The sequence below is a fragment of the Taeniopygia guttata genome, chromosome 3 (assembly GCF_048771995.1).
Source record: "Taeniopygia guttata chromosome 3, bTaeGut7.mat, whole genome shotgun sequence".
Classification (NCBI taxonomy): domain Eukaryota; kingdom Metazoa; phylum Chordata; class Aves; order Passeriformes; family Estrildidae; genus Taeniopygia; species Taeniopygia guttata.
Window position 1 is genome coordinate 15974638 of NC_133027.1, and position 27531 is coordinate 16002168.

At 39.4% G+C, this 27531-nt stretch overlaps 1 protein-coding gene across 5 annotated transcripts in view; it reads left to right on the forward strand.

Annotated features, from left to right (window-relative positions):
- The first annotated feature begins 2533 nt into the window (after positions 1-2533).
- ROCK2 (Rho associated coiled-coil containing protein kinase 2) overlaps positions 2534-27531 on the forward strand; it is a 103632-nt gene continuing 78634 nt past the window's right edge. For 2 of the 5 annotated variants that reach the window (XM_072926360.1, XM_030270044.4), the window contains exon 1: positions 2536-3146. In XM_072926360.1, the coding sequence (XP_072782461.1) occupies positions 2997-3146 (150 nt within the window). In that variant the 5' untranslated portion in view covers positions 2536-2996. Of the gene's footprint in view, positions 3147-27531 lie in introns of all 5 variants that reach the window. The other 3 variants (XM_072926358.1, XM_072926359.1, XM_030270048.4) reach the window with 3 other exon arrangements.

Genomic DNA, 27531 nt, shown 5'->3' on the forward strand with positions numbered 1-27531 from the left:
CCTGAGATGGTCATTGTAGGAATAGGTGATACCCTGAGAGATTTACACCACTGAAAGCAGAAAAGATGGAACTGTAAAAAGACCACAGAAGGTGGTGTTATCTTTCCTCTAGAGCATGTTAAAACAGTGGTTTTTGCAAAGAGGGAGAGAAGGAGAAAGATCTGACTATCTGAGTACTATTTTTGTTACTCAGTCACTTGTAACCAGCAATAAATCTTCTGCTGATGATTTTTTTGAGGATTTGTGCTGTACAAAGGAGTTCAGCTGACTACTGCTGTCAATTTGTCCCTGTAACAGAGTAAAACTTGTTTAGTCAGTAAACAGATATGTCCTGAAGGGTGGAAGAATAGATCTATTGGGCAAGAATTTCAAGAAGGTATTATTTCTACACACTTGCTTTTGAAGTCACAATCACACTATTTTTCCTATGTAAAAAGGGCTGTTACACTTCTTTAAGATTTTCTTTGTTACCTTTGTTTAGATAGCACCCTGAATAATACCATTAAATCACCTTCACTAAACATCAGTTTTTACAAAGCTTATAGATAAGAAAAACTGAAGAAAAGAGAAGTACCTTGCCTAGAGCCAAGAGGAAACTAAGAGCTTACATCATCACATAACCTGGTGCCCAACTCTGAGTTCATTGAAATTACCCCAAAACTGTTGTTCGCAGTAACAGAACTTAGCACAAGCTCTTTATTGATCACCAGAGACACACTCCTCACGTGTGGTCTGTTGTCCAAACCTATTTTAAATCCTTTAAAAAACCAAAACATTTCTGTTGTGCCACTTACAAAAATTAGCCAATGAATAGGCTGCAAGTGAAGAAATCATATTTAATTTAGGTAATTTAGAGTTTTGAACTGTTGTTTTGCAAGGCTGTGTAACTTCATGATCCAGATACTATCCACGTAAAATCCTAGTAGCAACCCAATTCATTCTTACACTTCTTTTATCTGCTAGCAAAGTAAAATGTTCAAGACAACTACGTGATTTTTTTGGTGGTGCTGCAGTTAAGCAGATCCTAATCTGTTCTGAAGATGAAGTAGTCCTAAGATATAAATAGCCAGTGCCTCTCCCAAACAGATTTCACCAATTCCTTCAGAAAACTCACAAACTCAATGTGGTTCACTGTAAAGCGTGAGTGATAACACCCATATCGACTTTTCAAAATGTTCTTGTGTATGTGTGTTTCTGTCAGGCTTGAGGATTTTGACTCAGTGGACTGTGAAAGCAGAATCCAGTTATGGGGTTTGGGTGGATATTCGGAGCAGACCTTCCCTCAAGTTGGGAGTTGTTTAGCACCAGGGCCCTGACTCAGAATATCACTGACTGTGATCTTGCTCAAAGCCATGCAAGTGACTCACGTATTTACTTCTCTGACTCTCTCTCCTCTTCCTTTAAAGTTAAAATATTGAGCCACTTTTCTGACATCAGCTCACTGCCAGCCAGCTATCAGCTGAAAGTCAACACAATAAAATGTTAACCTTTCCTCCCTGAGGTCCCTCCACCTCAGCAAATGACACCTCCACAGTCTCTGTTGTTCTGCCCTAGAACATCTGCCCAGCAGCCTCGTCTCACAGCTGCTGGAACCATAGTTTGGCCACAACCTCACATGCCATTCCATGGAGCATCCCTACCATCCAACTCCCCATTTTCATCCCTGCGGCCACAGCTCAGGCATCAGTGACACCTTCCCTACTGTAGCCTCTCTTGCCTTTCCCCTCAAAGTGCCACCAAGCACGGCAGGGCGCCTGTACCCATCTCCAGCACAGTGTGGAGGTTCATCTTCCTCAGGGGGCATGAGAGTGGCCTGCACCTTCCCCAGCATAGCTCCTCACTGCCTAGTTCTTCTTCCTCCCTCTCTTATATGTAGGATATACACACAGGAGAGGGATGGAGTACCTCTTCTATGAGAGAATTTGGATTGCTCAGCCTGGAGAAGAAAAAGCTTTGGGGTGACCTTATTGCGGTGTTTCAATACCTGAAGAGAATTTATAGAAAAGATAGGGCAAGACTATTGACAAGCCCATGTAGCAACAAAACAACAGGGAATGGTTTCAAACTCAAGGAGTATAGGATTAGATTAGATATGGGGGGGGAAAAATCTTTACCATAAGGGCAGTGAGGCACTGGAATATGCTGCCCAGGGAAATTGTGGATGCCCCATCCCTGACGTGGTAGGGCCAGGCTGGATGGAACCCTGAGCAATCCGGCCGAGTGAAAGGTGTCATTGCCCATGGCAGGGGGCTTGGAATTAGATGATATTTAAGGTCCTTTCCAACCGAAACCATTCCATGAATCTCTGATTCACGCTGTGAGCACTGCTACTCTGTCGGAAGTGCTACTCTCCCACCTTCTCAAATATTTTTCGCTTTCTGTGTGCCGGACGACACGCGGGCAGGCTGAGGTCCCGTGTGCCAAAACGCACACAGCCCTGTCCCTGCGGGCCGCGGTGCCCAGGCCCCGCCGAGCGCAGGGCTGCGGGCGGGCGCGGAGCAGCGCCGAACAATGCGCCGCTCGCAGCGGGGCCTTGTGGGTAGGGGAGGCCGCGCCGAGCCGGGGGCGGGCGGAACGCGGAGAGCGGCGAGGGCAGCGAGGCTGGCGGGGACCGCGGCTCCCGCCCCAGCAGCCGGCGAGCGCTGCAGAGGGATCCGCTCCCCTTCGCTCCCCGCCTCCCCCCGCCCTCGGAGCGATGTCCCGGCAGAGCGGGCAGTGAGGCGGCGGCCGCCGAGGGACGCCCAGATCAGGAGAGGCGGGGGCACGGCGGGAAGCGCTGCGTCCCTCCCTTCCAGCTCTCTCCCCTCCCTCTCCCGCGCCCGGCGGAGCAGCGGCCGTTTTCCCTCGCCCTTCATGCCCGGGCGGCGGCCACCGGCGGCGCTGCCCTCCGCTCCCGCCTCGCCGCCCCCGCCCTTCCTGGGCTCGCCGCCGCGCTAGGCCCGCCCGGCGGCCCCGCGCAGTGCCCTCCGCGGGCCCGGCTCTAGGCGGGCCGGAGGATGAGCCAGCAGCCGGCGGGGAAGATGTCGGCGGCTCCCCTGGCGGCCGAGGCGCTGGAGCCGGCGGCGGGGATGCTCGAGGGCCGCCAGAGGAAGCTGGAGTCCATGATCCGCGACCCGCGCTCCCCGGTCAACGTGGAGAGCCTGCTGGTAAGGGGCGGCCGCGCCTGGGGGAAGCGCTCGGCGGGGGAACAAAGGGAGCGCTGCCCTCGCCTCAGGCGGGCGGGAGGGAACGGGAAGGAAGGAAAGGGCTCCCGCGTCCTGAAAGTGCTTTCCTCGGGCAGGACGGAAGATCGTCTCCACGCCCCCGGCCGGGCCACCGGCAGCGGGGAGGTGCGGGAGCGGCCCGCGCCCCAGGACTGGGCTGAGGAGGGGACGGGCACGGCGCTGTGAGAGGAGAGCGGGCGCTCCCCGGTTAGCTGCATCTTATTTGGGGGAAAGCGAGAAACGTCCTTGGCGAGATCTGATCCAGGGAGAGGAAAGGGCTTTGTTTTCTCTCCCAGCATCGTTCACACCGTTCGCTTTCGCGCCTGGGAATCACAGCGTGTCCGTCCCCAAAGTACCTGCCTTTGTGTGCGCTGCCGGGCACCCATCGCTCGCCCCCTGTGAAACGTCCCCTGGTGAAGCTGAGGTTGCTGTGTGATGTGGAAATAATTCAGGAAAAGGCGACACGCCTAAGGGAGAAATGTAACTGGAGGGTCCAGTGGCCCTTCACTTTTATTTTTCATTGGGGCAAATTGATTCGTCTGTGTCCCGTTTAAAATAGTATTTTTCCGCGTGAGTGTATGAAATACGGTTTACCTTAGAGAGAAATCTATGTCCTTGTGAAAAAGTGTGAAAGGGGTTAGATTTTCTCATTTAACCATCCGAACTCTAGAAAGGCAGCCAAGAGACAGATTATTATAATTATTGTTATCGTTGTTGTTGTCATTATTATATTAGTAGTATTATAATTATTAACATTTTAAATGAATTTTAGGGTCTTCAAATCGTACATCTCCAGTCTGCCCCAAGATTTCCAGTGTGTCCCAGTCCTTGTAACAGTTGCTCAAGGCACTTACACTGTGTCTTTTTTTATGCTTTCAAATGACTCAGTCCTGTTTGGCCAAAAACACAGGAACTGACTGAACAGAATGTATGTCTGTGCTGTGTGGAGAATATAGGAATTTCCTATAACATCTGAAAAATGTTCTTCCCGAGGCTGTGGTGCTGTGTTACTCCTCTCGTACATGTTCAGAGGCATAATGACAGCCATAGTCAATGGAGGGGGGTGGGAAACAGTGCTACATATCTGACTGGATTCAGATAAGTTTTTGCCTAGGCCAAAGCAGAGAGAGCTGCCTCTGGGCTTCGCTCCCAGCATTTTCACTTTGGTATTTTGCTTGGAAAACTTTGACCTGTGGCCAAAAAAGAGCAGTTAAAAATAGTACAGTCGTTCTGAAAAATGCATCAGGTTAATACTTAACCCCAGTAGACTTTTTCACACTCTGCTTTTATACTCAACAGTATGATTCTTTTCTTTTCTCACCTCCCATGCCTTGGACATAGATGGAATACACTGAAATATGTTTATGTTTCTGAAGAGAAACCCTAGCTACAAAATTGAGATTGGGCTGCTTAGAACTTGATTTTTTTTTTGTTTGTTTTATATGTTAGCAATTTAGACTGCTTCATGTAACACATTGAGAAAGCAAACCATGGGAGACTGTTAGCTGGGTTGTAAATGCATTTTTTTACAGTAATGGTTATCACTGTTCTCTACACTCTGTAAGTATTGTTTAAAAAACTAGCAGCAAGTGAAATATAATGCTAATCAATCAAATTTCCTAGCTTGTGCAGTCTACATATCTGTGTATGAAATAGTGGACTATTTATTACTCTTATTTAGGAAATTTGCAACAGATTTACAGATTTCCTGTAAAAGCACTTTCTTTTGGTCTCTGGTATTGTTGCTTCATGCACTTTGACATTAACTTTGCATTGGTGTGCTGCTAAATAGTCTGAGTATGAAAGCATATTGATATTGAAAAATTTACTTGTTTACTAAACAGTTCGCTTGCAGTGTAAATTATCAAAAATGAAAATGTGTTTTCAGTTAAAAGTAGAAATACAGCAACATGAACTGAGAGTCAGGGAAAGCATCTTAAAAAGACTAGCTGGAATGCCACTATTCCATCCTCCAAAAATAACATAACCAAAACTAAAAATGTGGAATGGAATTCAAAATGGAATTCATTTCCTTACAGTGTAAAAAGTCATAAACAGCTGCTATTCTGTATTTTGTGTGCATGCTTTATTTTTGGGAAGCCGTAAAAAGCGAAAAAGTAGCTGTTGATCTATAACACATGGTGTACATTTGAAAGGCGTGAGAAGCTGAGGTAATAAGCTGTCTTTCTCTAGATAGTAATTCCACTGTCATCAAGAAATGTTTTATTCAGTGGCTCTAAATGAAGAGACTTTATTTGCGTACCTTCCTGACCACAGGATGGCTGACCACATCCATCTGTTTCTTCAGCAGGAGAATCTATGAAGCCAAATACATTGATTGATTATGTTCCTCCCATCCCCCTTCGGGGCTAAGAGAGACTGTTAGATTTTCTAATGGGATTTTTGCTATATTGTGTGCCTTAACAGTCATTAATGCCTGAGTTGAGCATAATTATTTGTGTTCGATTAAAGCATATCTTCAAAAAAGACCTATGCATTCTCAATTCAGAGGCATTATGAGATGGAGAACTCTCCATTTAGTTCATTCTCACAGGCAGTTCTGAGGGCAAAATAAAATGTCCCAGGAAAAAGCCAACCAACCAGAATGTGTGTCATGGTTATTACTACTCTTTTTCTGCTAAATAAAAAATTAATCATGGAGGACTTTCTACTCATTAGCATAGATGAGATGCACAGCCAGCACTTGGTGGGGTTCTTCTGGTTTTGGTCTGATAAAGAGATGAAAAGAGGAATGCTAGAACTGTGTACTTGGTGCTGTGATAGGTGTCAGCAAAGACATCCACAAAGGGAAGTGGTTATTGCAGCCTCATTGAGGCATTGGCTGAGTGCTCATTCTCTCATTGTATCTTGTTGAAAGCTTGTTGTTAGGTTGCCTATGCTAAGATAAATAATTTTGGTATTGTCACTTTGGTGACAATAGCTTTCTGTGGTACAGTCTTACTCTTTTTGGGCATGTAACAGTGCAGTAGTGGTTATGAAAACCTGTTTTCTGTATTACATTTAGATCACACGTACTACTTTGTAAAGCTACCATATTGTTATTATTTGCTTTTCTGCCAGTTGTGTCACCCACTAATTTAATGAAGTGACATTTTTATGTGTACTGCATGTACACATGGATGATAGCACTTAATGGCATTTGACCTTGGCTGATCCATAAGAAACCCTTCTATAAATACATTCCTACCAAATAGTTCCAAGTTGACAGCTAAATTTAAGGAGCACTTAACAGTGCTCAAATACAATTGTGGGCATTTATGATTTTGCATATAATCTCTAACTACAGTATGAACTGAGTTATTTTGATAGTATTTCATACACATTATGTAGGGGTGCGTTGGCAAGTGCTATCTTCTCTAAAACAACAGCAGATAGGTCACTGTAGGCTGTGTAAAACTAATCCAGATCTCTGCTTCCTTGCCATGAGTAATTGTATCACTTCAGCACATGCTGAACTCAACTTTTGAGTTGTGTGGTGGTGACGAACAGCTCTGGTAAATCTTAACATCCTCTTCCTGCACTGCTGTGCCTGGGCTGGAGCTGCTCGAGTGCAGTTGTCCAGAGAAGGGTGCCCTTGGACTCACTCTTCAGTGCAGGCCTCAGGATTTTAGCGTTAAGCTTGAAGTTTGACATTACACTGGAGGTGTAAAATGTTGAGTATATTCTGGCTGGTCTGCTATGGTTGTGTCAGCTTTTGAAAGAAGGAGCTCTTAAAACTGTTAATTAGGCAGTGCAGCAGTGAAATTATGAGCACAGTGCTGGGCTATGTTGGAATGCAAGCATGGTGGACTGAAAAATGGAGAGATGATTAGCAGGAAAGGGCTCAAGTGTCTCAGAATACACATGCCTTGGAACCCAAAGCTAAAACTGAACTAATTTGCCATTTATTTATTTTTTAAATAAAGCTGACAGGTAAACTGTGTGTTTACACCAGTTTGAACATGAATAGATGTTCATCTACATGGGTCGTTGCCATCAAGACCCTGAATTTTGTTCTTAATGAAAAGTGGATTGAAGATACAACTGTGACTCCCGTTCTTTCAATAGGTGCATCTGTCCATAAAGATCTCGTCAACTGAATAGATGCCAGCCTTGTACCAAGAGTGTTAATTGAGCAGATCACTAGGCTTAGCTCTGTTAATTCAGGGTCTCCAGGTCTTCATGGCCGATACAAGGTATTCCTTAGCAGGATTTTAGCCTTTGGAACTTTCTAAGTATTTCATAATTAATATGAAAGTTGTTTTGCTTTCCTGAATTTATTGCCACACATAATTTTGAATCAGCAAGAACAATCTGTTGTGTTAATTTGAGCCAGCAAGTACAGGGAAGAGATGCAAATGTAGCAGTTAGCAGGATCTGATCTAAAATTCATTGCCCACTAAGTAATTTGAAGGCCAGATGATTCTCTGTTCTTGAAGAAATAACCTTTTCTTGTTTGTTATATTTCCTGTGCTGTTACTTCTCTCTTAGTTCCTAACTCTTTCTATAAATGTTCTATTATTGATCTGTAATTTTAGAACATCTACTACAGAGTAAAAAATTATAATCCTTAAGGAAACAGAATTGTCTTTTGTTCATTGTTCCCCTCTGATGGGTTTATATATAACAGTATGGTTAGGTAGAAAAAAAGTTCTACTTTTCTGATAGCTTTATGTGTTTTTATATTCTGACTTATACTACATTCGGATTAAATTGTTTCACTTCTGATTTGAGAAAGCAGAAATAACATTTTGCTCACCTTCAGGTCTTTTTACTGTCACACGAGATGCATGCAGATTTTGTGTGTGTGTATTCATAATAGTCATGTTCACTCCCAGTATTTCATCTCTGTTGATCAAATTGCAGAGTGTGTCATTAGTATCCGTTAATTGTTCAATCTTTGTAACAACTTAAGAGAAACATAAACACACCTTCACTATCAAATTAGCAGAGTTTTCTTCTGCTTTATGTGTGCAGGAATAAAAATTCAGTAACTCTTCACTTTTCCAAATATGAGTAGTCTCAGTTTCAGTTGAAATGTGTGCATATGCTTGTTAAAACCTGGTTTTTAAAGTACATTTTGAGTTCTAACTAATGGGAGAGCAATGCCAAGCATTTGGCTCTTTGTCTAGTAATGCAGTCCATAACAAAAGCTGCCTAATTTAAAAAGAAAGAAAAGTGCTATCTCCAAAGTTCTTGAGCCAATCTCCGCAGCAATCAGTTGATAACTTTTTGCCAGTGTTTGATCTACAAAATATGACTGGAATTGTATCAGTGTCACACAGGAGCTGACTTTGGATTTTAAAGATGAAAGTGATTGAAATTGGGTAGTAGAGTATTATATATTGAAGGATATTAAAAAATCTGTGTATTTTTCTAACTCATAAGCATGGGGGTTTTGGGGGGAAAGAATGCTATATTGTGTCCAAGGTTTCTTCTAAACTGTTACACTGTAAAGCAGCGAGTGTTTCTGGTAACAAATTTATTTAAAATACTTTTTTCTTGGTACATCCCATTGGTTAAGAACAAGAATACAGTGTTTATATTGGCAGCCTTGCCTAGTAATAAACTTATTTTAATGAGCTGTTCGCAATGTAAACACAAGGTTGAATGTAGTGCTCAGTTCCCCAGCCGTGCCTACCCTGTGTGAAGCTCCTGCAGCAGTGCAGTGTCCAAAGAGCCGCGGTGCTCAGAGGGTGCAGCTGCCTGAGCGCAGGTGAGGCGTCACCTGCATCCTTCACTGGCAACATTATACTCATTACCTGTTAACAGGGTTTTAAGACTGTATGCTTAAATCAGTGATTGGGTCCCTAATGTGCAGACTGGTTGGAATATTGGGAAGATTGTGATTTTATGAATTTTGTCCAGATTTCACTAGGCTGGATAGTCTCAGTCTGTAACAGGTGTTTTATGTGGTATGGACTTAGCTTTCTCTCTGTTGTCATCTGCTACTGTTACAGCTATTGAGAGAGGGACCCTTTTTTGTCTGTGAAATATCATGGAGTTTTGTTGTTGGATGGACAGGTTCATGTGAAATGTGCCTCCTGTTCAGTCTCTGCTCCATTTGTTGCAGGGTGCGGAAGGTGATAGACATGAGAAGAAAAACAATCTGAGTGTGACATACAGTGGGGTTTTGATTATGCTTGTCTTCCATTAATTTTATTTCATGTAGAATGACTTACCTGAGTCAAATCTTTCGCAAAAAATAACCAATCAGATGCTTTGTGTTTTGTGTGCCCAGATGGAGACTAATGAGTTATGATGTTAGTGTTCAGCATTGTTACTTTAATTCCACAGTCATTTCATCATTCCTTTTTTTAAGGACAGTGTCGTTCAGATGGTACAGAGAATTAAAAAAATGGTGCGCAGGAGGGTCTGAATCCTAATCTACTGCTATAACTTTATGGTTTCAGTCAAATTTTTCTTCATTTCTGATTTATGAAATGGAAATGATGAAGCTTTATTTTTAAGATGTACTGGAAAATAATTTAATATTTAGAATAGATTTATGTGATTAAAAAAGATGATCACAAGTAAGCTCTGCCAAAGTGTTTAATTCCAAACCTTAAGGACTCAGGTAATCAAGTAATTGCTCTATTGCCTCTGGACTGTTCTAAATCATAGGTACTGATTTTATTAGTCTGTATTTAAAGTACAGAATTACAGGATCCTACATAAAGCAAGATAAAGTTTGGGTGACTCATCCAAACACAAGGATTTTCTTGTACTTTTCTTCAGGAGGAAATGAAGGGGAGGTCACATACTGGCGTGAAAGTAGGCTTAAACAACTATGAAAGAAGAAAAGTTAAGCTTTAGCAAATACTCTTATTTTTTTTAATCTCAAAACACATAATGTTGACTGTCACCAAATAAATAACTGGAAGAAAAAATGCCTGAGTTCCACACTTTCTTCCAAATGCTATTTAAAGTTTAACTAAAATCTTGATTACTATTTAAAGGCTGTAACGCATCATTGTTCTTTGTCCATGTCACTGCTGTTACAGGTAGTCGTCCAAAGTCTATGGCTTAATTGTTGATTAAATATCAAACATCCTTCTGTCAACAGCATAGACTTACCCTAGTATGGAATATATAGAGAGAAGGATCTTCAGCTTCTATGGGAATACATTTTTATTGAATGAGCTCTGAATTTGGAAATCTACTTGTTTTTCTTGCTACTATACAACTTGATTGACCCTCTTTATTTTTCTTTTGTTTGAAATGAAGAGTGCTGCATTGATAAATTCACAGTACTTTGTATGTGCATACTTTCAAAGAGATTGTGCTCTAGAAACAGTAATAGCACAGGTTTTGGTTGAGGGATATACAGACGTTTGGCTTACCTATACTATAAGAATGTTCTATTTCATACAGAAAACAGTCTTAAACTGGTTTTCCTTGTGGTTTCTGAAAATAGTTTGTTCTAGTCTCTGTTTCCAGTTCAGTGCTGATTTTTTTAAGTACAAGATTAGGGAGACAAGCCTTGTCATTTGTTACATGTTTAGGACACAGATTTTTTTATTTGTAAATGACTTAGCACCATGTGCTTTGCCGAGAAGGCTGCATTATGATAGGCTTCTACAATGTGCAGCTAAAGTCATTGGAAACAAGCTGCAGTAAATAGATAAAAGATCTTATGAGGTTACTTAATATTGGTTGCAGCCCTTCTTGCACAATTTTATAACTATGCTTGAGTTCTGAATTATGGTTTTTGTGTGGAATTTTAAACTTTTGTGATAAAATAACCATGAAGTCTCTCAGTTTAGGAATAGTTCTAATAATTCCTTCTAATAGTTTAGGAAAGTGGAGAAGAGCAGGGAATAATATAATGTTGGAAGCTGTTGGTTTAGTGAGTAAGTAATTAAAACCTTTCCAATGCCAGGGGTATGCATGCATGATCTGTTTCCTTTAGGGAACATCTCGGGACCTCCTCCTCCAACAGTAAAAGCTAGCCCACTTAGGCATTAAGCCATAGTTTTTATTTCTTGGCGTATTCAATTTAATGACCTCTTTAGGGTGTATAAACCTGGATTATAAAATACCCTCTCTTTTATTTTATGTTCTTTTATATGAAAAGTGACTGAGAACAACTGCTTGAATTACTCATCTGGCAAGGAGGTACTGACAGTTTATTATTGTATTGCAGCTGCTGCTAGTAATTTAAACATTATTCTATGTTAATTTTTTTCTCTGTGAGTACAAAATAATAATTCTGTTAAAATTTAGACTTGCATCCATGCTGCTATTACAAGCACCTGAATTATAGATTTGATAGAGAAAGCTGAAAATTGCTGCACTTACAAAATTGCTATTACTAAATTGTTAAGTTATGTAAAGCTATTTTAAAAATTGCTTTCAAGTTCATTTTCAGTATTAGTTTAATTATGGAATGTGCTTATTTTTTATTGTATTTTTAAGTTATTTTCCTTTTAAAGTTATTTTCCCCACTTGTCATCTTCCCAGAACTGAAGGATTTGTCTTGACTCTGCAAATGTGGCATTATTGACAGTGAGGGTGAAAAGCAGCATAACTCTGTTGTCAGAATTCTGCTGGTAAAACCAGAATGTAACACCAAATGAGGCAGCCTGAACATTGTTTTGTATGCATGTAGTGTTCTGTGTCAGGAATATTTTAAGCTTGTATTAAAAGATACATAATAAATACACTCATATAAGCTACATCTCTTGAAAAAAAATATTATGTTGGCAATTTCTTTTAATCATAGATATCTAGCTAGTTCTCTGGTTTAGAAATTATTTCTGCTCAGATTATGAAGAAAACCTCTAAATGTGGACACTGTTATGAAGAATGGTTCATGTGCGTAGAAGCCTGAAACAGTAGCACCATGAAGTGTGAATCATTTCATCTATTTTAATGGTTGACTGCCTCTGAAGAAAGGCAATTTAAGTGTCAAAAGAAACTATTTCAGTGCTCTCATTTTTTAGAAGAAACCAGTATTTGTTCCTACATGTGTCTTGCAGTGTTTCTCAAGTGCCAGAAACCCCAAATGTCCCCTCTCTACCTGTGAAAACATCTTTGACAAATATTGACAGATATAAAGTAACTTTATATGTAACTTTAAAAATTTTGTAAGATATTAGGTTGTTCATTATTTTAAAAGCTCCTGGCTTTATTTTATATAACTCTACAGCAGGGCTTCGCAAAATTAGAAAATCAGAGACAGCATTGAGCCCAACTACAGAGCTTATTTTATGTTTTCTACATAGAATGGAGTGTTCCGCTTCTACATATTGCTGAAAGAATGTTTTCTATGGGTTGGGTAAAAATACATACGGTGATATGGTATTCATGTTTTGAAATCACACTGTCTAAATTTATGAGGGAAGATGTGCTCTGTCTTACAAACAGATGGGAATTAATAAAATTGCAGTATATTGAAGTACAAATTCTTTTTTGTTAAATCAAAACCAAATGAATGTATACTGAAGATATTTCTATTTATCAGTGTTTTACATCAGATGGATGCTGAATGTTACATGCGAGAGGAATGGCTGTTTTGCCTTTTTGGAGTATGCAGGAAGCATGACTGAAGAAAAGTCATAGACACATTTTCTTTTCTAGAGTTTATGAGAAGAGACTGCCATTAATTGGACTCCTTTCTTGGCACACGGGAATTATTCTTGGGTTTTTACACAGACTAAATTTCTGAATTGTGGAATTTGTTTTAGTTTTACTGTCATCATGCCTTGATTTGTTTTCTCATGTGTAAACTCTTAGCACTGTTGGGTCAGTTGTCCTCTAAAATGGAAGTGGGGGACAAACATATGTGCTTGATGCTGTAGTATCATAGGGTCACTGATGATGAAAGCACATGTGGATTGTGAGAGAAGCATATATTTTTATCATCTTCATGTTTGGTTGTGTGTAAAAAAACAATGAAAAAATTGTTATTGTGGTAAAATGTCACTGTTATCTGTAAGTTTGTATCTAATAACAGTAACTCAGACTGTATCCGGGTTCTCCCCTGTAGCTGCTGTGGTATTGCCCTGTCCCTAAAGGGAAGTTCCAGGCCCAAGGTTGTCCAAAAGCATCACTGTGGTTATGAGAGGACTGGAGGCCTAACACGGAGTTTCAAGTGCTGCTGTTGTTTCACAAAAGGATTCACCAGAATACCCTTTCAGCTCAGAATATTCTGTGTATCCTTCTGTGAATCTGTGATTTAAGTCAAAACCAGCAGAATAATCAGCAATTTAGGCTTAAAATGAACCTTGCCAGTGCTCAGAGTGAATGATGGTTCATTTCACAACAGATGTGAAAGCCACATCTGTAGCGGCAAGTGAAACAAGAGCAGTGCCAATTGTCTCATGTTATTCCTGAGTTATTTCTGAAAATGCTGGTCTTTGTGTAAATGAACATATTCAATAATCAATTTTTTTGTATGTCTAAGCTCCCTTTGACAGTGAGGTGTATGTAGCTAGTCATATGCACATTTTCCATGTAGGGTAATAAGAAATGACAAGAAACTCAAATCATTTAGGAACCCAATTATGTCTAGAATGGCCTGAAACACCAGGGTCATGCTCTTACCTACTCAATGTGCAGTGAAGCTATTAAACTGTTTTTTGTTGATACAAGGACTTTGTATGCTCAGATTTAAATTCTGCTTTAGTAGAGAGTTAGTAGTGATCTCTGCTTGCTGTTGGGTAGTGCCAACAGCCCAACTACAGTTGTGGCTGTCCTGTTTCTGGTTAGGTCATGATTGTGTGCTCTCCACTTGTGTATATTCATATAGAATGTGTGCAGAAATACTCTTACAAGAGACCTATGTAAATTTTTTTTCTTCCCCACAGTCTTTAGCCAAGTGCATACACTTCTTCTGACCTTAAGGTCTTTATGCACAATTTTTTTCTTCAAATGTAAAAATTGTGATTCCTTGAGGAAGCAGCTGATGCAGATGGCTCTTGTGGGGATTAGAGGATTTAGGCAAATATTTTCTTGCTTCTCCATATCAGAATCACTTGTTGCCAAAGCTGAAGGAAAATTTAGGAGACATTGAGTTATTGTCTGTGGAAAAACTGTTTTCCACTTATAAAACCATGAGGAATTTGCAATCTATATTTTGTTTTACTTTCCCAAGTAATTTAGGACATTCACTTAGCCCTGAACTTCTTGCCACATTTTTATTTAGCAGTTGTGGGTTTTTTTAATTCTTTATATTCAGAAGATGTATTTGCTTAAAAAAAGTAAAGTGATTATGGTGGAATAAACACAAACTAAATAAACTGAAAAATATTTGGATTTTTGCTACCATAATCTCAACTGATATTTTTAATACCAGTTTGTAAACAAATTTTGATAGAGGTTTAATTTAACAGTCTCAAGGAAAGCAGTCCTGTGTATCTTCTGACAAGGTGAAAAGGCAGGATTTCATTGCCTGAATATAAGAATACCTTGCAGAGCTATTATCAATTGGAAATAATATTTTATATCTGGTTCAAGTTTTACAGTGCCCAGGAACCTTTACTTGTAATAACTTTACCTTGAAAATGCTGTGAAATAGTCCTGCCATTCCAAAGATACAAAGTACTTCATTGTCAGATTGAGACCAAACTTCCTGAGGATGTGGGATCTCTATCAGCCATAGACAAAGATATTAGAATGTCCATGGGGGATGAGGGAAGCCTAAAAATGCTGTAGGATGCTGTCTCTGTTTCTGAGTTCTAGAAGCAGAAAGAGACAAGATTTTGCAGACGCAAACTTAGTAAATAGGTGAGTACTGTGCTTGGGTCAGATAACTCTGGTCTGTAATCCAGATGTAAATGCAGCAGTAATTAACACAAGTTTAAATAATCTCAGGTAGTCTACAAAGCTCTGAAGGAAGATAAAACATCGAAGGTGGCCGTCTTAATTTGGAAAAGATGGGCACAGCAGAGGACAGATGTTTTCTCAAATACATGTGCAATTACTATTAATGGTGGCAACTTTTCTGCCTTAGGGCTAGCACATTTAGAAGAGGAAGAGACATGGTCTAGTCTTCTGGTGGTCTTGATAACTGGAATAAGGTTTTCTGGATTATTTAATAGTCCAGATGTTGATTTTTGAATTTTTTTTTTATTTGTTGAAGTGCTTCCATCATTAAGGGTAGCACAAATCAAATTTTTACATGATTAACAAAAATATATCTGTCTTGGAAGAATTTGTAGATGAACCAGTAAAATTGTACAGTGTTAGATGAAGATACCAAGCAACTTTTAAAATAAAAACAAGAAATGTTCAGAAATATAAAGAACAGAGAAGTCTTTCAGTATGAGAAACTAAGCCTCAGGGATCTCAGAAACTTTTTAACCCCTGTCTTTCTCCTTTAGTAGTTATAGGAATCCATTTAAAAACAAATAGCTAACATAAATAGTTTCCCTATCAGTTAAAGCAGTAGCTCCACCTGCTTCCCTGAGGCACCACCTTGGTAGTGACACAGTATTTGTGCTGGTGTGTTATGAATTGATTTGAGTACTTAACCTGGATTAAAACTACCCTGAATCATTTTCTTAGCTAATCCTGGCAGATTTGCAGAATGATCACCAACCATATTAAGTTTAACAAGGACAGATGCTGAATTCTCTATCTGGGATGGGGCAGTCCCAGTTGTGTGCATAGACAGGGGAATGAGATGCTGGAAAGCAGTGCTGTGGAAAGGGACCTTGGGGTCCTGGTCAGTAGAAAGTTGAATATGAGCCAGCAGTGCCCTGGCAGCCAGGAGGGCCATCCCTGTCCTGGGGACATCAGGCCCAGCTTTGCCAGCCGGGCAAGGCAGGGATTGTCCTGCTCTGCTCTGCACTGGGGCAGCCTCACCTCCAGTGCTGGGGCAGTTCTGGGTGCCACAATATGAGAAGGACATTAACTATTGCAGAGTGTCCGAAGGAGGGCAACAAAGATGGTGAAGGGCCTGAGGGGAAGCCGTGTGAGGAGTGACTGAGGTCACTTGGTCTGTTCAGCCTGGAGGAGACTGGGGAGAGACCTCACTGTAGTTACAGTTTCCTTGTGAGGGCAAGAGGAAGGACAGACACTGATCTTTTCACTGTCAAGGCCAGTGAAAGGACTTTGGGAAACAGCATGGAGCTGAGTCAGGGGAGGTTTAGGTTGAATATTAGAAAAAGGTTCTTCATTCAGAGGGTGTTTGGGCCCTACAACAGGCTTCCCAGGGAAATGGTCACAGTGCCAGCCTGACAGAGCTCAAGAAGCATCTGAACAATCCTCATGGTGGGTTTCTTGGGGCTGTACTGTGCAGGGCCAGCAGCTGGACTCAGTGATCCCTGTGGGTCCCTTACAACTCAGCATATTCTGTGAGTCTGTGAACTATCACAATAACATAAAACACCAAACCACCCACAATCCTGAACCTCTCCAAAGCAAACTAAAAAATCCACAGCGTACCTCCTTTCTCCAAAGAGCTAGGTTCCAAGTTAATGGTGTGTTTATTGATTAAAATATGCAGCCTACTTTTTCTGAATGCTGGCCACCATCTGCATGTCTTACCACAGTGTTGGTAATGAAACTTGGAGGAGAGCATGGATCCAAGAAAAAAATTCTGTGCATTGCTCTGCAAATACTGTAGCTTCTTTCAGATTACAGAGAACTTCAGCTAGAATATGCTAATATAAACTTAGAAAAAATGAGAATGAGAATAAAAGAATGAAATAAATTCTGCTATCACATTCAGGAGTAATATATACACACTGTCTTACTCGTCTGTGTACAGAGAAAGTTGTAGAAACTGGAAAGGGTTTCTTTTAAAAATTTAGTAAAAAGTAAATTCCAATTAGTACTTGCCTGTGTTTGAATTTAGGTAATTTAAACTGGGTTTTTGTGCTTTAGTCTACTGCTTTAATCTGTTCTTTTAAGAAAGAGCAGGAATCTGTGAGTAAACATGCTTGTTTTAAAGATAAATACTGGCTCATATTTTCTTCTGGAAATAGTAGAATCCATCAACATAAGAAATGCCAAAATGACTAATTTCAGTTGTTAGCTGCCAGTGATTAACTAAAAGTTGTTCTTAGTGCCATGTTATTATTTCTCCATCTCCAGTATGTAGGTTCTGTTGCATGGACACAAAGCAGACTGATACCACTGCAGCCTGCTTTGATACCTGACTGAATTAAATTATATCAGTACTAATTTGACCTCACACAGTTTTCTGATTTTATACTCTTACATCAGGGCAAAGAAAAGAAAGAAGTATTATATATATATATATATATATATATATATATATATATACACACAATACATTTATATATATATATATATAATATATATGGTAGAAGAAAGAAGTCTTTTTAATGCTGGGTGCCATTTACAAATTAAGGAAATAGCTGATTATTGATGTATCATTTTCACTACTGATTACAAAATTCTTTCAGAATTACAGGACAATTTGACTTGAAAGGGACTTTTCAAATCATGTAGTTCCAATCCCCCTGCCATGGGCAGGGACTTTGTCCAATAAACCAGACTGATCAAAGTCCCATCCAAACTGACCTGGAACTTTTCCCGAGACAGGGCATCCACAACCTCTCTGGACAACAAGTGTCTCAACATCCTCACTGTAAAGATTTTCTCCTTATGTCCATTATAAATCTCCCATCTTTGAATTTAAAAATGTTACCCCTTGTTCTGTCATTGCAGGTGCTGCTAAAAGGTGTCTTAACTTTTCAATTAGTCCCCTTTAAGTATTAAAAGGTCACAGTAAGGTCTCCCTGAAGCCTCTTCTCCAGGCTGAACAAAACCGATTCTCATTCTTTTCTCATGGGACAAGTGCTCCACCCCTCTTATCATTTTGGTGCCCTTCCTGTGGACTCACTCCAACAGGTCCATGTCCTTGTGCTGGGGACTCCAGGGCTGGATGCAGCACTGCCGGTGGGCTGTCTCCAGAGCAGAGCAGAGGAGCAGAATCCCCTCCCTCCCCTGCTGCCCGGAAAGTTTGGATGCAGTCCAAGACACATTTGGCTTTCTGGGCTGCAGTGGCACATGGCTGGGTCAATTCCAGCCTCTCATCCACCAGCACCCCAAAGTTCTTCTGAACTCAATTCCTTCATCCCCCAGCTTGTTTGGATTGCCCCAGCCCATGTCCTTGACTTGGCACTTGGCCTTGTTGAACTTCATACGGTTCACATGAAGAAGCAGCCAATAGTTTACTGCAGTAACTGGAATTGGTATTCTTGGGGTTTTTTTGCCTGAAAATGTTGGAAAGCTATGTCAAATACAATTTAGGAAGAGAACAGCCACTTGCAGTGTCACTGCAGTCAGTTTTACATTCAATTAGTTTCCGATTTGTAGCCTGATACTAAGCAATTCAGAGCTCTGTTTTGGTAACAAAACAGATTGAGGGTTGTAAAAAAGGGGTTTTTTTACCATTAGAGTGCAGGAATCATGACAGGATGAATTTCTGTACATACTGGATCTCCTGGTCAGATAAGCGAAGGGCAATTTTCTTTCAGCGAAGTGGGGGTCCCAAGGAATAGTTACTTTTATACAATTTCCTTTTTTTAACAACACTAATGTCAAAAATCAAATACAGCTAATGAAAAATCTGTATTGTTATACTTGTTAAGATGTTGTCAAAATGTGAATGTATCATCCCTTCACAAAACAAAGATACAAATTTCTCTGTCATAGTGGGAAGCTTCTTTGGCTGTTTGAATTCTTTCCCCCTAGGTAAACAGAATAGATAGCCAGCTATGGATTTTTAAAATTATTTCTTAAATCATGAAAGTGAAATGGATCCTAGAGAGATTGATTTCTGGAAGTCTTTTGAAAGACATTTTGGGGTAGGGGGAGTGTTTTTCAGAAATATTATTAGAGTGCAGTTTTGCAAGCCCTTACACGTGTGTTTAGCTTAAAACATTTTAGTAAATACAATTAAGTGGGTAGGACTACTTATAGGCCCAGAGTTAGACATAAGGTTGTTTCAGTCCACAGGGCTGTGGATTGGGTGTTTGTTGCCAGGACTGTGTAATTTTTCCTTGTCATCTCTTTGATACGTAAGATACTTGTTGTATCCACTTCATTCTAATCTCTCTTCTCATCTTAGAGCAACATGGAGCCATTTCAGTTGAGGCTAACAGACGAAGTCTATTTCCTGATAAAAATATGCTCTGTTTAAGTGGATTCCTGACATCTAAGAGCTAATGTTTGAATGTGTGTTCTGTTAGCGTGTAATTCTATGAGCTTAGTCATTACTGCTTTGAAGCCAAAGAGTTTACTGTATGTGAAATTTAGTCATGCATTCAGTAATATATTCAACTCATATCTGTGGAATTCTGCCTCTTCTTTCTCAGGTATTTAATTGTCGTCTTGGAGTGAGTTTTGTATGCTTTATGGAGGAATAATTGGAGGAAGAGGAAAGGGCAGATGTCCTGGCTCCAGTGATTTAATTTTTTTTCAGACGCCAGATGTTTTTTTTTTTCTGTTACTAGAATATCCAGGTAGAACTTAGAGCATAACTGGAATATTTGCAATTGTGCCACTGTGATGAAAATCACAGAATAAAAATTACTAATTTGTCACATCTTTAAATATGAACAGGTTGATAGAACCTTTTTGTTATTTTTCTAAGAGACAATGTCTGAAAAACATTGAATTTTTTCCATGGTGCTGTCAGCTTTATGCGAGATCATTGGTCAGAGTCTACAATGTTTCTTGTTGCATATGTGTATATATATGTATGTATATATGTTTATGTGTGTGTCTGTAATTGGAAGACAGTATTTTTTTACTGAAAGTGAGTTTTGGCCAGGGATTTGTTTCATGTGCCGTATTTGAGTAGTTACAAAAATGTGTTGCTCTTCATTTCTGTTATGATTATCTAAGTGTTTATTTTCTGAATTTTCAACCTTTTTGGCAAACATGAATATGTAACACTGGAAATAATAAGTATTTTTCAATATATTTAGTGAGGAAATATATATACTACCTGTCTCTTCTTTCCCCTGAGTGTTTCAGTAATTTTAATCAGGTGATATTGGTTGACAGATGTTTTCTCATGTTTATCTCATTTTGCCAAGTGTTTAGTGACTTTTACTTTGCTTTTATGCACACTTTGCTCATTTTGGTACAAGCGGCACTACCTTTACTAGGCTAGTCTTTGAAAAGCAGTTTCAACCCAAACTGTCAAAAAAAACCCCAACAAAACAGCTATCAAAATTTTCTCCCCTTTTTATTCAAATTCACACGGGTCATCCTAAAAAGAATAAATATATATCAAATTTTTTTGATAAACTGTAGTATTTCCTAAGCACTAATTTTGTAAGTGATTGTGGTATCTGCTAACCTCTTTACTATTTATAGGAGAAACTTGCTGCAACAAACTTCAAATGCTGTTAAAGGAATACACTTCAGTGTCATGAAATGCACTTAAAAAATGAGTTTGATACAAGTGAAGAAAACTGCAGTCTGTCTCAGATCTGGGGCACTGGCTGTCCCCAGAGCTGCAAGCTCTCTTTGTGTTTAGAGCTTGGGGAATTTCACTTTTCCCTAAGTTGTTATGCCAGCTTCCTCAGCTGTGGTATTTGGAGAAAAAAACCCTGCAGGAAAAATGTAGCATCTGACTAGGAAAGAGGCATCTTGTGCTGGAAAAGATGGTGAGCATTTCTGTGGTCCTTAATTCTTTGGAATTTCATTGACTAATTTTGGACCAGTCTCTCAAAATCCTAGGCTTCCAACCAGAGATGATAAAACTCATCTCTGTTCTGCAGATCTCCTTTGCTCAAGAGGAATGTAATTATACTCCAGGTGAGAGATTTTACTAGTGTGGTGACACTGTAAGGGCCAGTTGATGAGCTCTGTGTTCCTCAAGGAATGCTGAGATCGATTTGCAAAGTCCAAATCTACTACAGGAGCCAAAGGCAAATGCTTTGAGACAGCTGGTCTGGCTCTGGAGTAACACAGCAGAGTTTGGTACAACAGGACTAGGCTCCAGAAATCTTCATGTCCATAAAATTGTATGGCAGCACTCCAGCAAGATTTAAGATAAGTTGAATAAGTAAGGCTTATCTGCAGTATGGGATAGGAAGCTGAGGAGGAAAAATGTTCAGATTTTTGCAGGGTGGGTTTTTTTAAGGGTAGGGAGGAAAGAGATTTTCAAGTTGACAGTGCGGATACATGAAACTCAGGATAAACATTCTTTCAAAGTACTTGATTTAAATCCAAACAACACTTTTATGAGCAAGGTCATGACCATTGTCTGAAATAGAATGAAAAAGGAAAATTACTTGAAGAGGTGATGTTACTCTTTCTCTGCAGAGGATAATAGTTTGCAATTAATCTTTTCCCAAAATATGTCCTTACTAATATAGCTCTGTGTCTTTATAGCTGAAGAGGACCTTTGTGCAGTATGTCAATATGATTTTCTTAAAAATGTTTTTCCATCTTTTCACTCTCTCCAAATTTACAGATCTATTTCCTAAGCAAAGGAGGTACTATTTGCATTTGAGAAGAGTTTTTTTATATAGTTATATAAATATTCACTGTTTTGATATTTTGGCTTTCTTTTTATGTTTGGCAGGAAGTGAAAAATGAACTTACTGGATTACTCTAAAATATGTAGGGAGTGTTTTGTTCTTGAGAGGTCTATCTGTCCATTTGGATGTGAACCATAACAGAGTGAAACAAAACATTTTCTGTGGATAAACAAATTGATATTGATAGTATGATTTTATTTTACAGAATTATGGATGTATTTTCTATTCTGATTAGACTGATTAGTATGCCAAGAAATAGTCAGTTCTGAAGATATACAGCTTCTTTTCAAGTGAAGTTGTATTGGTAGAATAAAAAAAAGACGTTCTTTACAGATGTACAGTTCTTACAGCTTTTTTTTGTTTTGTTATTGCTTTTCCCCCTCTCTGTGTTTCAAGTTTGAATGAAATGACATTTTCTTGAGAGTAATTTCCCGTGCATGAGACTGATCTGCCTTGGTTGCTATATTCTTTCTGCTGCTTTTTCACTGATTGTTTTACTTCTTTGTCCCTGCAGTGAGCAGGGAATAAATGGCCAAAAATGGAAACAAACAGAAGACCTGTCCAGTTTAGCTCCCTAAACTGGCTTGCTCAGGGTGAGAAAGACGTAACTGCTGAGGCAAAGGAGGGGTGGAGATTTTTGTTTAGGGGATAAGGAGACTGGTTTAGACTGTCCTGGAACTTCATCCTCAGGCCTTGAATAGATCACTTCTGTATGCAAACATATGCTGCTTGACTGGTTACTCTGCAGCTCCGAAAATTACTGTGGGTTGCTGTAATTTATTTATTCATTGTTAGGTGCCTGCAACACACAGCTTTGGAAGCAAATGTTAGTGTTAACCTGCTTCCGAAGTTTGTTTTGGGAAGAGTTGGGTGGAGTAAGTTCTTGAGACATCCATCCTGACTGCTGTGGATATCATCAATAGCACAGGCTCGAGCTTTTCTCTGTGGTTTTCTCTCAACTGCTTCTTAATCAGGTCAACAGCGTAATGGCTGTCTTTTGCAGTTGGGGCCAAATGAAAAGAAACAAGCTTCATTCAAAAGGTTATTTCACACTTGTCCTTGATACAGCATGTATATTTGAATGCCGTATATTGGTAATTATTTTATATAAAAATTATAAGTATTGGTCACTCTTAATGAAAAGTACAAGCTGTTCAGTATTTCCATCTCAAAACCCCTCCCACAGAGCTATTTTTGATCACTTTTCTTCAGTGAATTGAAACAGAGCAATTACCAACATGTTTTACAGTTTTAGCATTTCAACACTTGTTATTTTGTGGAAGTCCTTCAGGCTTTGTTAGAAAATGTAGCAAAAGATGTAGCAAATAACTAGTTCATCATGTATTCCAAGGGTCATTCATTGCAACTAGGCTTTTTCTCATTTTCCCTTTAAGACAATCCTGTTTAAATTATTTTAATTTACTCTAATATGTTTAGGCATGAGTTTCAGACTTATTAACTTTATTTTTTTCCAAAGTGTCATTATAAAATACTATTGTGTATAGTTAGTGTTTGCAATACCTGTGAAAATTTGTTTTGTGTAAGCCAGATATTTTGAGATGATGAGACATGGAGGTAGGTGATGTAGGAGGCATAGAGTGCACAGAGTTTATTTATAAATCTAGTAGGTGCAATATTGTGAATGTCATGGAAGGAATATATTAATCCTCTCATTTACATAACCTTTTTAATGAAGGGCTTAAATGTCTGAAAGTTGTTATCTTGTTAAAGAAATGAAATGACATCACAGAGCTAAAACTAAAACATTGGACAGATTTCTGTGTTAAGCTATAAACTGCATTCCAAAAAATTACTATGAATATAAAGTTTCAACTTTGTATGGCCACCCAGGTGCTCTGTTGGTGAAAGCCCAGCAGTTTATGCAGTGTTGTGTGCCTTCTTCAGAGATGGTGCCAGGCTAGATCCTCTAATGCTCCCCAGTCAAATTTTTGAAGTGCTGTTAAATAATATTTCTATCAAACTTTTGATAATTTTTCAGTTATCTTGGCTGCTTCTGTCAAATTCCACTGTGCAGTCATCCTCACTAAAAACTCTCTTTTCAGGATATGGAAGTTAAATGATTATAATAGAGTTACAATTGAAAGTGTGCAGTAAATGTAATACTTCCACAGAAAATGCTGAGATAGTATCATTTCATAGAACAGATCTACAGAACTTTTTTCTAAATGGTTATTGATAGTAGTTGTTTGGAATTCTCTGCTTTTGTAAAGTTGGTGGAGTGCCATTGTATAGCTGTGAAGTAGAACTGGAGTATTGTTTTTTGTCATTGGGTAGATTGAAAGCAAACAAACTTTCAGAGAGCAATGTAAAGAAGGCACTAACGTCAGAGAAAAACTCCTGGTGTTCTCCCAAGGCCTGTAGGTGCATCTAGAGGAAAAATGAACACCTGAACTGTTGTAGTCTAAAGAGGATTCTGAAAAGTATTATTTAAAAGCTTGAGTTTGCTGGAAAAAAGTCCATACTATTGAAAAGTTTGTGCTGTGTTCAGTCTGAAGGTTTGAAAAGGTTTTTTACTGTGTTATCTGATTACAGCAAGTATTGTTGCAGATCTCTTCACATATAATGAAGAAAAATATACTAATTGTATGAAAAAATGATATGGCAACCTGGCCTGTGTAGATAAGTTGAGTTTAAAGAGTGGCAGATGTGCTGGCTGGGTAAGACATTGCAACTCTGAAGATCTACAACTATGGTCAAACATCTGATACTGAGAGCAGTTAATGACAAATCATGAAAATAATGCAAGATCAGTTTTGAGAAAATGAAATTTTGTCTGGGAATCCAGCTGCTATGAAGCTATAGCAAGGAAAGAAACCAAAAGAAGAAAAGATCAGGAGGTAAGAGGAACACAGGAGCATGGCTTTGTTAAAAATCTACTTCTGACTTTGTATTACTGGCTCAGCTAAAGCACCACTTTTTAAAATGCCTTAAAATTAAAATGAGACAGTTCTGCTGACGTCAGTAGAAACAAAATTGCTCTTGACTGAAGTGCCATATTGCAGCACAAAGAAGTAAGAAGCTTTTAGCTTTCCTCCTTATTTCTGTAGCATAAAGCGTTGGTGCAGCTTGGTTTGCAAGTGGAAGTTGTGAGAGAACTCACTTCGTTTTCCTGCCTGCTGTGCAGAATGGCTTACCTCTGCATTTAGGGGGACAGTACTTCGTGTTCCTCTGAGCTGCCCAAAAAATCACAGCATAAATTTCCATTGATCTTAGGTCTTCTGCCATGCTTTAAAATGTGCATTCAGTCCATTTCTCTCCAGGAAAGGGCCTAGATCATGGCATGTCATCAGGAGGGTTGTGTGGCTGGAAGGCAGCTGTGTCATAGGGCTTTTGGAGGGGTTGATGAAGGTCTCAGAATGCGTCTTCCTTTTTGACTTGGTGAGAAAATTTAAAAGGAGAAAGTTGGTTTACTAAGATTATGACTGATCGGAAGAATGTGCATAATTGCAGCGTGCCATAGTTATGCAGTCAGTCAGAAAGTGAGTTTTCATAGAGCATCAAGATTTACTTTGTCACAGTTACAGAGTGTTGTTTTAGTATTTTCAGTTGTAAATATCAGTCTAGCAAAGTATGGTATCACACTTGGAGTTTAAAGTTTGACATATGCATTGTTTGGATAAATTGCAAGTCTTAATGTTGTTAAAAATTCATACTTTTCACAGAAATATTCACATGATAGCTCATGCAGATGGTTCTGTGTTATGTACCACCTTAAATTTGAGGTTGATCAGGAAATTAAATAACTTCCCATTTAATCATGGGCTTACTAGAGGATAGTGTTTGAGCAGCTGTTCCTAGGAGTGGGCAGGTGCCCTATTCTGCTTTCGTTCAGCTACTTCCTATGGTGAGAGGAAGATTTTTTAAATGAAATATGATGATAATTTCTTAAGCATTTCAGAAGATGAAAATATCATACTGTAAACTTCACACATACAATCTTAATTGAGGCTAACTGAGGGGGTTAAAATAAATATATAGGAAAGCATGGTTGCAAATTTATAGGTGGCTTCAGAACTTGGAAGACTTTTGGAAATGTCAGCTCAGAATGATTTCTACATACTTACTGCTAATTTTCCCGTAGTAGATTTTTCCTAACACTTTTCAAAAATACAGAATATCTAAAGTTGTGCTAGTAAGACGTTTCATATTTAAAATATTTGTGCTTGACAAGGGAGTGAGTTAATGTTTCCATGAGCATTCTTGTTAATCGAATATCACAACTGTAAATGTAAAATTGATCTGCAAAACAGTACATTCGGGCAAATAACCCTGAATTCTGGTAAACTACATTTTGGTAAAGAAGGGTAATATTTGTACAGTTAGAATGGAATTCCATGTCTGAAATAAGGAAAAGGCTGTTGGTCTGAGGGCAGCATTGGCTTTCATATGGAGCTGAAGAATAGTCTCCTAGTTTTGAAAATGTCTGTGGTGCTGTCTTGGGGATGTGGGTTTTTTATTCCCCTTTATAATTCTAAGGCAAGGAGAAGTTGCCGTGATGTAGCAGGGAAGAGCCAGCAAATCCTGGTTTGGAAGCAGCTCTGGAGGCTTCTTGGCATAGGAGGGAAACTCTGTTTTTTTTCCTGAGTGTGTAAAGAGACAGTCTCTTCTCCTGACCATAGCTGTAAGTGTGGAGGACAGGACCAGAGTGGCTGTGTCCTGCACTGGCCACCACTGCTGCTCTGTTCTCAGCAATACACTGTGAGCTGCAGGGGACAGGGTGCCTAGCAAAGGGATGGAAAAGGCAGCATTTTTATTAAACTGATCCTATTTCCCAACAAAGCATGCTAGTTGCTTGGCTGAGTGTTGTGTTTGCAGAATGGACGAGATAGGAGCTGTGACACTGGTATAGAGTGAAAATTCATAAGTGGGAAGAGGAAGGAATTGCATCACTACACTGGTGTTGTGGTGCACCAGAAGTCTCCACCTAGACATGTCTGTGTTTCAAGTTGCAATGGGATGTGCAAGCAGCAGCTGTTGAGATCATCCACCTTTTGCTTTGCAGTGCAGGGTTAAGGTTAAGCTGGACTCCAGGCACCGTCTTTACTGCTGGTATTGCTCAGAAACAGCCATAGCCATAAAATACAGCTCTATAGTCTGCATGAGGCTCAGCCACTGCTTTGGGTATCTGCACAGGGAAGACTTCATTGTCTTGTTATAGAATATTTTTCTCTGGAAACTCAGGGCACTTGTGATTCTGAAATCAGGGCTGTTCTCTTGGCAGAAGACTATACTCTTAGAGTTGAGGTTTTTTTTCTTTCACCTGTACCCATTTTTTTTGTCGTTGTTGTTTGACCTGTACCCTACTCTGCCTGGGCTGTCTACCTGAAGGGCTTCCCATTTGTCTGTGCTGTCACATCGGAGGTGCTGGCATCCCATACTCTTGCTTTGTAAGCCTACCGGATTGCTTTGCATAGAATCATTAAGACTAGAAAAGACCCTTAAGATCATCAAGTCCAACCACTAACCTAACATTAAAAAAACAATAAACTTCCATTTTCAGATTATTTCCCCCCCCATTATTCACATGGATGTAATGTGGGGAACTCTGGAAACAAATTACAAATCATGAATCATACTCTGTGTTGATGTACATGTACTGGTGAATGACCTGAAAGTCATTGATTTTGCTGGCTCAATGAACGACTTCAAGGCACATGGTTCTTTCACTTGTTAATACTGGGAAGAACTCAGATAAGAGGTTGTCAAATCTGGTTCAATTTATAATGCTTTGTGGACTATTTTTTTACATATGCATGTAAGAGTACCTGCAAAAAAACCCCAATAGGACCTATGGTCCTATTGCTAAGGAAATTTATGAACAAAGGCTGTAA